Here is an 11,694-nt window from a genome sequence, read left to right on the forward strand (position 1 = left end):
TGGTTGAACTTGTTGCATTGGTTGGAACTGTTGTTGGTTCTGAACCATATTCATCTTGCTAATTTGATTCGCTAAAGATGCTACCTATGCAGATAATGCTGATACAACACCCAATTCAAGTACCCCCACAGTTTCTGGACTGTGTGTCTACCTGCTTCCCCCTACCAATCTGGGTTGCTTTTGGAAAATTTTTTAACAACGCATATATTTTATCAAAGCTCTTTTCCAATACTTGACCTCCAACTGCTGCGTCTACCACTATTTTTGTTTCACGGTGAAGAAAATAAAAGTGTGAGCCAATACCTTGTTGGTTTGGTTATGTTGTGGACAATCTCTTAGTAGCCCCTTGAATCGCTCCCAGACTGCATAAAGTGATTCACCTTCTCTATGTTTGAATGCAACTATCTCACTTCTTATCTTTGCCTTTTTACCAGAAGGAAAGAACCTAGCAAAGAATTTGCGAGCCAAATCATTCCACGATGCAATAGAGTTAGCTGGCTCGGATTTCAACCATCTCATGGCCTCTCCAAATAGAGAAAAAGGGAATAATGTGAGCCTGACATAATCAGATGTGACCCCGTTAGTGATATAGGTATCACTAATCTTCAAAAAATTCAGAATATGTTATTGGGGGTCCTCGTGTGGTAGTCCCATGAACTGTCCATTTGCATGAAGTAGCGGGATCATGCTCTGATTAAGATCAAAATGCCCAGTAATCAAAGGCTTAACGATACTAGAGGTGACATTAGCAATGTTGAGCATAGCCACCTCTTATACCGCCAATGGGTGTTCATCCGTCATTTCAACAGGAAGTTGTAAGAGTGCTTATAGGTTATTTGCTTCTCGAGCTTCTCTTAATCTTTTGCGAAATTCTCTCTAAGGTTCTGGGTCAAAATCCTGTAGTCTATCCTGGCTTCTAACCCGTTGTATTCAAGTAAAGTACCTGAGATCAAACACCCGTCCAAACAGAAGATTAAAAACTTAACTCGATGAGTAGTAAAAGCTTAATCCAGTAAAATAATTAATATCTAAGTCCTCGGCAACGTCGTCAAAAACTTGTTATCCTAAATCATACACGCGAGTATACACGGTCAATCAAGTAATAAAGAGTGAGCAGAGTATCCTTCCTACGGGGACTTGTGATCAATTATCAACTAAATCAAGCAATTTCTAATTTATCGAGTCAAGAACAATTTTAAAGTAATTTTTGTTCGCTTAATTCTACTAGCTAAAGTTGTGATTAAAAGAAGAACTAATTAACTAGCTCACTTGGCAAGAAGATTTTAATTCAATGAGAAATCATATTCCGGGATCATGGTTAAGTAACAATCCCGTTGAACTTTTCAATCAACTCGACTTATTAATTTATCTAGGTTATTAACCTACAAGGACAAGAATACTCGTAAAAATTTGACAACTTCTACTCACCTATTCAATTTATTCTAAACTCTATATTTCTATGAGATTAGACATAAAAAGAACGCATTAATAATCTCTTGAACAATTGGCTAAGCACTATAAACCTGTATATTTCTATCTGTACTCGCAAATTAATTCCCCAATGACTAGGTTCAAGGTCGTGCTCTATTCAATCCTATTGCAATCAAGAATTACCTCTTTCAAGTTCAACTCAAGATTCATATATAGTATTTCACTGCTAGCTAGGCAGTAAAATAATAAAACTCAAGATATGAATAAACAACCCAATATGATAAATTAAATCGTCAAATCAATCGCCGAATATCAACATTCATGTAAAATCGAAAATCCAGAATAAACGAGTTTAGCCACGCATAGTCATGGTAGCAATCTCAAATAATTTCCAAGAATACATGAAAATGAATAAAATAAGGAAAACGAAGAACCCAAGACGAATTCTACGGTCGCCAAACTCTGTGATGGCTTTTCTTTGCTTCCCAGTGAGTTAGATCACCTAAAAGAGGTGTTTTTGACTTATATATTGCATATAAAAGTCAGGGGCCAAAGTTTTCCTTTTCCTTTTCCGAATCAGCTTCAGGGATTGATTTTGAGTTGGATGCTTCGCGCCTGCCTCAGCTTGAAATTCTCAACATCGGATGCTGGGGTGGATGCTTCGCGTCCATCCTCTGTTCCCTCAACTTTGCTGCGCCCAGGTGCAAATGCTAAGGTGGATGTCTTCTTCAGACTTTACTGTTAAGGGTGCGCAAATAGCTTTTTTTCCAAGATTGGATGAGATACATCCACCCTTTTTTTCCGATAGCTGGAGCATTATTTCGTCATATATTTGTACTCCAAACCTCCTAAATCATCATACATAACTTAATTAGTCATAATACCAAAAATTAACATATGTTGTGCATTTTTTATACCAACTAGCACCAAAAAGCAATTAAAACATGAGTAAAGTAATATCAAAACATATGAAAATATGCCCAACATCATGTACCGTGGGTGATGTGGTGGCTGAAGAAATTGATTTGTCTGTTTTGTAATTTTTTTCTTTGGTAATTTGTTTTCTAAGTCTATTTGACTTAGGATACTGAATTGTTTTTGTTGAATATAGATGGTTGACCTTTCAGATGTAGTATAGTTAAATGACCCTTTTCTATCTTGGTCTCCAAGTTTAGGGTATTTGTAGGTATTGATGTGCTAGTGGTAGGCGTTGAGTAGGGGCCATATCTGCATTTCTATTTTTTGGATTATAGTTTTGTTCTTTTCCTTTTTCTTTTTCCTCATTTTTCAACCGTATTTTTCCCTTCCTTTTTTTCATTTTTTTGTTTCTTTTTTAATTTTTCTTTCTCATTAATTTTTTTTTTCTAACTCGTGTGAATAAAGAGTTGTAGTGGAGTACCTTTCGTGTGTGTAGGACACTGTTTTCCATTGTCCGGTTGCCGTGTTTGATTTAGATTCCTCGTCAGTATTTGTTGATCTGTTGGGTTCTTATTATGACATTGGTATAGGTTGTACACGCATCCGCATATTGTACAAAGTGGGTTTGTATCTTCAAAGTGGATAATTATTGTTATATTAAAAAATCAATTGTCTTGGGCGGAAAAGAATAATTTCAAATATATCGATCGATTTCGATTGGTATATTTCAAAATTTTTAATTAAAAATTATTTTGGTAGATAATATATAAGTATGATCAGGTCTTGGTTACAGATTGATCGATTTCCGACCGACATCGGTCAGAATTTTTATATCTTTGTCATGGGATCATTATTTTTCCGTTGTCAGAATATTTTATTTGACTTTTGCGACCCATTTACTATTTTTCCGACCGATTTTGGTCGATATTCTTTGGACGGGTTTTGCCCGTTTTCTAGTAATGTTTCCTAGGGGTGCCACGATACACAATCGTAAGAAGCGTACTCTTGTTGTGTTGGTAGTGCAGCTGTCAATCTTTAAAACATCAGTATTTCTAGGTCATAGAATTCAGTGGGTAGTTGTTGAAGGCGTACCCATATTATGAAAAAATTAATGTGATTTGCATTGGGATTGAATTTTGGTGTCCATTTCCTAACACTAAGGTATTGTGAGCCAATAAACTATGGTCCATGATTTATGGCCCATTGATAGAGATCATGGGATGTGAAGTGAATGAGATAGTAGTGGTTACCCAAATCTATGAGGTTCAGTGGTTCTGTTGAGCTCAGGTTTTTTGTGTTTTTCTGCGTAGTAAGTTGTAACCCATGTGCTTACCCAGTAGTTCGATGATTACGGATTGTTTCCGGGGTTCATATAATCTATTTTTGTTCGCTATTGTGATGGATATGAAATTTGGGTGGTTAGTTGTATTATCTTTTTCTTCCTCCTGGGTAAGGTTAGTGAAAATTATGCCGTCAAAATCCATAGGAGAAAATGTTTGGTTTTGGGTGACTGTATCCTAACTTACCTGTGCTTCCATATTTGTGTCAGCATCTTTTGGTCTGTGCTTACCGCGTGTGAGGAGATCTTCCTCCTCGTTGGTTTGTGAGCTTCCTTCAATTGGTTACCTTTTTGGTGTGGTAGATAAAGTGGACAGTGGGGTGGGTGAATTGATGAAAGTATATAGGCCTTCTCTCTCAAGTCATAGTTGTTGACATATCATCTCATTTATAAATATATAAAAATATTTTTTTTTGGGGGGGGGGGGGGGGGACAAACTTAGAAAACAAATGCACCACACAAATTAGGACACAAAAATTATTAATACTGCAGTTTATCCATAGGTAAATCAAGCAACAAAAGTTTTATAATTGATACAACTGTTTATTGACCTATGAAACAAATATCAACGGATCAAATAATCCAGCTTCAATACGAGAATGACAAGATGAAGGGAAAAGGTATGACCGCACCACAATTATTAGTAATTAAAATGCTAGCTGCCAAAGAGTAAATTAAAAAAAAATGAAAAGGAACTTAGACATTAATTATAGTTACTAGACCTCAATAATGCAACACATAAGCATCATACTGAACACTAGCATCTCCAGTTTTCATATCCCATGAATGAGTACTGGCCTGAACATATCCTCTAGCAAATCGGAAAAGCCCACTGCCGCCGATCACCGCCATCTCTCTCACCTTCTCAAACACGGAATTCCGGCCGAGTACGGTAAATGTACTTCCATTATATTTCCCTTCAACAAAGGCAAAGTTCATGACCATCATTAAACCAACATCATTTTGTGAAGCAGAAGCATAAAACCCTTGTGCCCTTCCAACAATCTTGGAACTCAACTCTGGTCCTAGGGTTAAAGCATTATCTATCATATTCATTTGACCAAAGCCTGTGGTTGTGTTTTTTGGTGGTGGAATAATCATCATAGATGTTGGTTTGGAGCCACTAAGGATGTCATGCCAGTAGAATTTGAAATGGCTGAGTTTTTCCTTTCTTAGACCCATAGATTTTCTCTTTATGGATTTTCCAAATATGTGTTCTTCTCCGGTGGCCGGAAAAGCTACTAGAAAGAGGAGAATGGAGATGAGGAAGATATGGAATAGTTTAGCCATGAAAGCAGATTCTTTTGGTCACTTAATTCGTGGAGAATAAAACCAAATGGTGTGTACTTGTGTATATGGATACCCGTTTTATAGAAAGGTCAAGGCGAAATGTTTATATATTGTAAAAACCATAACTTGGACTGTTAACCATATAAGCTCTATAAAATTGGGTTTAACTTCGAGTTTTTCATACCTTATCTTTAAGGGTAGGTTTATTTTGGTCCCTCAAATATAACCTTGAGCATGTTTAGTCCCTTAAGTATGCTAAAGTAGAGCACATTTAGTCTCACCGACACAAAATGTTCAAAAACTAACGGTGTTACTCAACTCTGATTCATGAAGCAAATCTTCTGCTCTGAAGCAAAACGTTTCCTCTCCTTTTATTGGATAACGCAAATTGTCACTTTAATTCCTCATTTTTAGATAATGTCTTCTAAAATTTTGACCTTGAAAAAATCCCCTTATGTGCCAGTTTTCAATGAGAAAATGACATTGTATAGCCGCTGCAAAAATAATAGCCGAAAAATATATAAAATTTGTATATATATACATTTAAAATTTTCTGTTGAATTTTAAAAATTTCGGTTAATTTTTCCAAAAAGAAAAGTTAAAATTTGAAAAAAAAATAGAACTGCCAAGATCACTTCTAGGCATATTATTGAAGCAAACGAATAACCAGGTTGTATTATTATTTTTAATCCGTGCCAGAAATTATTTACATTTGGTAGCGAAAAAAGTATATAAATTTTGTATAATTTTTGTATATAACATACAAAATATATATATATATATATATATATATATATATATATATATATATATATATATATATATATATATATATATATATATATATATATATATATATATATATATATATATATATATATATATATATATATATATATATATATATATATATATATATATATATATATATATATATATATATATATATATATATATATATATATATATATATATATATATATATATATATATATATATATATATATATATATATATATATATATATATATATATATATATATATATATATATATATATATATATATATATATATATATATATATATATATATATATATATATATATATATATATATATATATATACAGTGTCATTTTCTCATTGAAAACTGGCACATAATGGGATATTTTCAAGGTCAAAATTTTAGAAGACATTATCTAAAAATGAGGAATTAAAGTGATAATTTGCGTTTGTGTCAGTGAGACTAAAGGTGCTCCACTTTAGCATACTTAAGGGACTAAATATGCTCAGGGCTATATTTGCGGGACCAAAATAGACCTACCCTCAAAGATAAGAGACAATATTGGCCAAAAACTTCTATACGATAATAGTTTAATTGGAAAAAATCCAAATTTGTCCCCAAACGTTTGTAATTTATCTTATAGTCTGTTCCGCTAAACTTCTAAAATCAGCTTATTTTAAGAAAGTATTTTTTTTTTCAAAAGTGCTTTTCTTACAAATACTATTGGTAAGAAACAATTTGTGTTTAATTAATTAATTTGAAAGACACTTCTGAGTTGCAATTAGTGTTTGACCAAACTTTTAAAAAATATTTCTAAGTGCATTTTTTTCAAAATAATACTTTTTGGGATTCTTTCTACTTCTACTTAAAATACTTTTTTCTTTAAAATGTTTCCTAAATACTTTAATTTTGAAAGTACTTTTTTCAAAGTGCCTTCCATTAATATATCGGCTCATAGGAGTCCTCACTTATTTTTCAGTCTCATGTGCTCCTCTGACTAATGGTTTTTTCATCGTGAAAAAATGATTTTGGTTGACACGGTGGAAGCGTCACAACGATATATTTGAACCTCTTTAATATGCCCCTATGTAGCCAATCAAATCAACATTTTCACGGTGGAAAATTGTTAGTAGGATGAGACGAAAGATAACAGGCCAAAGGCTCTTAACGGAGGACATATATAAGACAAATCGCAAACATTATAAGCATATTTAAATCATTTTTCTAGTTTAATATTTTTTTTTACAGGTTACCGTAAAGACAATAAAAGATGGAGTAATAAATTCATCGAAATTATTAAAGTAGAAAATAAAGGAAGTAACTTTCTGCATCAAGTTAAATTACATTGATTATATAAAAAATCAATAATACAATGTCAATAAATATAAGATAAATTGTCACAAGCCATCCGAGAAAAAATCACTCACTATACTCCACTTGTCATATGATAATGTCAACTAGATTCGTGACCTTTTTATTCAACTATAAAGATCATTCCTTACTTGACTATTGTTTCAGTAAATATCTTGATTTATGATAATATCACAAGATTATGATTTTTGTTAATTGGACTTAACTATCAAAATAGGTGACGCTAGAAGAAATTACTTTTATTTATGATAGATTTTTAGCACAATTTCGATAGTATATGAAAGTAGTTAGCACACGCGATATATGTTGTATGTCATAACATTCAATGTTGTGAAAAACAGACTAGAAAATGAACATTCAACTTAAAATGAAAAGATAGTCAAGCGTATAATTTATTGTCAGTTACAACTTACAACTAAATAAATGGACGGAATTCAATTTTAATCTTAGTTCTTGAGTCTTTTGAGTTCACACCTAAATGTCACAATTAGACAGTAAGCCGTTAGCCCCGTACTTATGTAACGATTTCTTAAAATCTTGATAAGGTGTATAAAGAAATAATTTCCAATTTATATTTGTAACATATGTTACCGACTCGTCAAACATGCTTTTTGATTAAGGGACATGGAAAAATGATTAGGTTAATTTCAATCAAGGGACATGGAAAAATGATTAGGTTAACATGCAATACAGAGTGGATCGAATGATTAAATATGTCACACCTTTTGTACGTGGAACTGGTAAACAATTGGAACTTTCCTTTGACGTGTGCATTCTTTTCTTGAGTTTGAATATGAAGTTTGAAATATTATGCGAAGAATTAGAAATGTATTTGATGACTCAAAAGTTTTGTTCATTTATTTACTTATATTTTCTTGGACCAAACTTTACGTTGCGAAATGTAGCAGTCTGTCAGAATATTGTCTGACGTGATTATGACACTTGTGTGGATGTCTTTGTTCAATTCAATATAGGTTGCTTAGAACGGAAGCAGAATAGTAACAGTGGTACCATACTTTATTTATTATCATGGACCCTTTGTCCGATTCAAAGGAACCTCATGTGTCTGCAACCAGAAAGTATGTTAAAAAGGGTTGTGAGTATATCATTAAAAGTATGGCTATTTAAAATCGAATCGATGACTTATTGACTTATTGTTAACGAATTATCGAAGTAATAGATGGTGAACGGATTGAGATTTTATAATTAACGGCTTAACGATTTGGGGCGGATTACTCAATTTTCTTATCGGATAAACTGTTAACTCATTAAGAATTTTTATATTTATATTTTTATCCATATGTATATAAAAAGTACTATTGAAACACTGTGATAGTTGACTCTATTCTCTAGCGATAAAGTCTATTGTGGTAGTTTTGCCAGCATTATCAAGGCCTAAAAACACGATCTTAGCCTCTTTCTGGCTTCTGCCATAGATCAAGCGATGCGAAAACTCGGTAGAACCAATCGACCAAGAACATTCTTTTCAAATTGATTTTGATTGACTACAAGCCCTAAGATAAAGATTCAAGAAAAGAGACAAAGGTATTTGATGGATCTTAGATATAAGAACAAAAAGCGTATCGCAATCTCTTGATGGATTCAAGGGAGAATCTTTCCTCGAAACGGTAGACATTATCTCTAGAGAGTAAAATCAAGGTAGACTTTCTATTTTTATTCTTCACCCGTTTGGTATTGATTGTTCAAAATTTTCTATTTGGTTTAGCCGATAAATCGCCCGATAATCATTAATTCGATACCAATCCGCTCATTGTCTTATTGGATGGCTAGCAAATTACTACATTTATAATCCGATAACCGATAAGCTGAACCGTTAAGCGTAATTATTCGCCTGATCCGCCCGATAAGCACCCCTAATTAAAAGTACTCAGTAAACTTCATAGACTATCTACTAATGACTCGTTTTGTTCTAGGCATAAGAGATAATTAATTCCGAGATTATATTTGAGATGAGTTTATTCCATAATTAGTTGGGATAAAACTGCTGGTATAACTAATTTCGGGATTAGTTATCCCGAGATTGTAGTGTTACTTTTATCCATATGGGATGATGGAATAATAATTTCGGGATTACTAATCTAGAGATGATTAATCCTGGGATAACTCATTTCTAACCAAATGACTCCCAATTGGCGTGACAAGTTTTAATAAAAACATGAAATGCACAATTAGTAGCACATATACATTATAAAAATTGACAACTGAAGTGCTTGACAAAAGCAAAAATTGTGAAATATAGCATACAACTGAATAACTAAATCACGGAAATTATAATAAATGTGGCTCTACAAGCATGGAGGCCTCAAACTCGGCAGTGCCTCATTTCATGCTTGTAGATTTCGCCCTAACCCTAATAATCTTAAGTAACCTTCATCATAAGGAGGTTAGAGGCGGATCTAGACTTTCTAGTACATGGTGCACTACTAAAAAGAAGGAGAAAAAAATGTATTAAGTAGAAATTGATCCATCTTACTCTTGATAAATAACTCAACCTTCAATCAAGTGCACCATTTCATCTTCTTAGAGCATGTGTGTCAACAATTAATATTATACCAATTTTAAAAAATGCGTACCATGGGTTCACCCCACAATTTGCCCAGTAAATTCGACCCTGAAGGAGGTCTCGTCCTCGATGTAATTATGGCTTTGCAAGCATATAGGTCTCAGATTCTACAATTGTGCATCTCATACTTGGGGATCTCGCCTCAATCAAAATAAACACATTACAATTACATTTATATAACCATCACTTAACTTATGTATATAAACACAACTTAATATGAAATCAAGTCGACTAAATACGAGACCTGTGGCCAACACCAACACTGGAGCTGTAGTCAAAGCAATCTTAAGGTTTTGATAGCTCTACTCACACTCATCAGACCATCTAAAAGGAGATACCATTCTGAGTCAACTTGGCTAATGGAGCTGTAATAGATGAACTTCAACAAAGCCCAAGAAACTCCGAATCTGTATAGTTGAAGTAGGTCTAGGCCAGTTTTGAACTACTTCAATCTTCTTAGGATCAACTTTGATACCCTCATTAGACACAACATGACCCACGAATGCAACTGAGTCCAACAAGAACTCACACTTCGAAAACTTGGCATAAAGATGGCGATCCTTCAAAGTCTGAAGGACAACCCGTAAGTGATGGTCATGCTCCTCTCTACTATGAGAGTAAACCAGAATATCGTCAATGAGCACAATCATAAAGGAATCCAAATAAGTCTTGAACACTCGGTTCATCAAATCTAGAAAGGTGGTTAGAGCATTAGTCAAACCAAATGACATAACCAAGAACTCGTTATGACTATAGCGATCCTAAAAGTTTTCTTAGGGACATCCGATGACCTAATCTTCACCTGATGGTAGCCCGATCTCAAATTAATTTTGGAGAACACCTTGGCACCCTGAAGTTGATCAAACAAATCATCAAGACGAGACAATGAATACTTGTTCTTGATAGTAACATTGTTCAACTGCCGATAATCAATGCACATCTTCATAGAACCATCCTTCTTCTTCATAAGAAACACCGGCACACTCCAAGAAGAAACACTCGGTCTAACGAATCCTTTATGAAGCAAATCTTGTAACTACTCCTTCAGTTCTTTTAACTGTATGGGATCTATACGGTACGGTAGGATAGAAATGGACGGAGTGCCCAGAACCAAGTCAATACAAAAGTCAATATCCCAGGCGGCATGCCAGGTAAATCTATTAGAAACACCTTTAGAAACTTTCTCACGACCAGTACCGAATCCATAGTAGGAATTTCTGCACTAGCATCTCGAATATAAATCAAATATGCCAAGCACCCTTTCTCACCATGCACTCAACCTTCAAAAATAAAATGACCCTACTCTTAGAGTGGCCAATTGTCTCTCTCCACTATAATCTAGGTAACCTTGGCATAGCTGAAGTCACAATATTAACATGATAATCCAAGATACATTGATACAGGGACAACCAATTCATATTAGGAATAACCTCAAAATCTACCATATCCAACAACAAGAGATCAACTACGGTATCAAAATCGTTGATAGTAACCAGACAAGACCGATACACCCAATAGACCATTATAGAATCTCCAACCGCTATAGATACAAAGACAGGAATATCAAAAGGATCACGAGGCATACTCAAGTGCTATGCAAAATATGATGATAGGTTAGAATAAATAGAACACGAATCGATAACACTAAAGCATCTCTATGACGGACTGAGATAACATATGTGATGACTGCATCAGACGACTCCGCCTTGGGTCTCCCAAGAAATGAATAACAATGGGGCCGATCCCCAACAGTCTGTCTCTACCTCTAGGAAGACCTCTTGTTGACTAGCCTCCACCTCTAACTGGCTGACCCCTACCCCTAGCTGTCTGGGCAGATGGTGTAATAATGGGTACCTGAATCATGACACGAGTACCCTGCTATGGCATGCTACTCTACGACTTTGGGAAAACTCTCGTGACGTGCCTTAAATCTCCATACACATAGAAACCCATCTACTAACGTAGCTGCTGAACCCAA

The 11,694-nt window shown here is 34.2% G+C and overlaps 1 protein-coding gene and 1 non-coding gene across 2 annotated transcripts; one reads left to right on the forward strand and one right to left on the reverse strand.

Annotated features, from left to right (window-relative positions):
* The first annotated feature begins 313 nt into the window (after positions 1–313).
* On the forward strand, positions 314–420 carry LOC142173935 (small nucleolar RNA R71). The gene has a single exon (XR_012703300.1). It is a non-coding gene; the product is annotated as a small nucleolar RNA R71 (small nucleolar RNA).
* Positions 421–4,165: 3,745 nt separating this feature from the next.
* Positions 4,166–5,063, reverse strand: LOC107821072 (dirigent protein 22-like). Its single transcript, XM_016647465.2, has one exon. It carries the CDS (start codon positions 4,976–4,978, stop codon positions 4,412–4,414), a length of 567 nt encoding a protein of 188 aa, XP_016502951.1. The 5' UTR covers positions 4,979–5,063; the 3' UTR covers positions 4,166–4,411.
* Positions 5,064–11,694: the final 6,631 nt, after the last annotated feature.

This window comes from Nicotiana tabacum, chromosome 19 (assembly GCF_000715075.1).
Source record: "Nicotiana tabacum cultivar K326 chromosome 19, ASM71507v2, whole genome shotgun sequence".
Lineage (NCBI taxonomy): Eukaryota > Viridiplantae > Streptophyta > Magnoliopsida > Solanales > Solanaceae > Nicotiana > Nicotiana tabacum.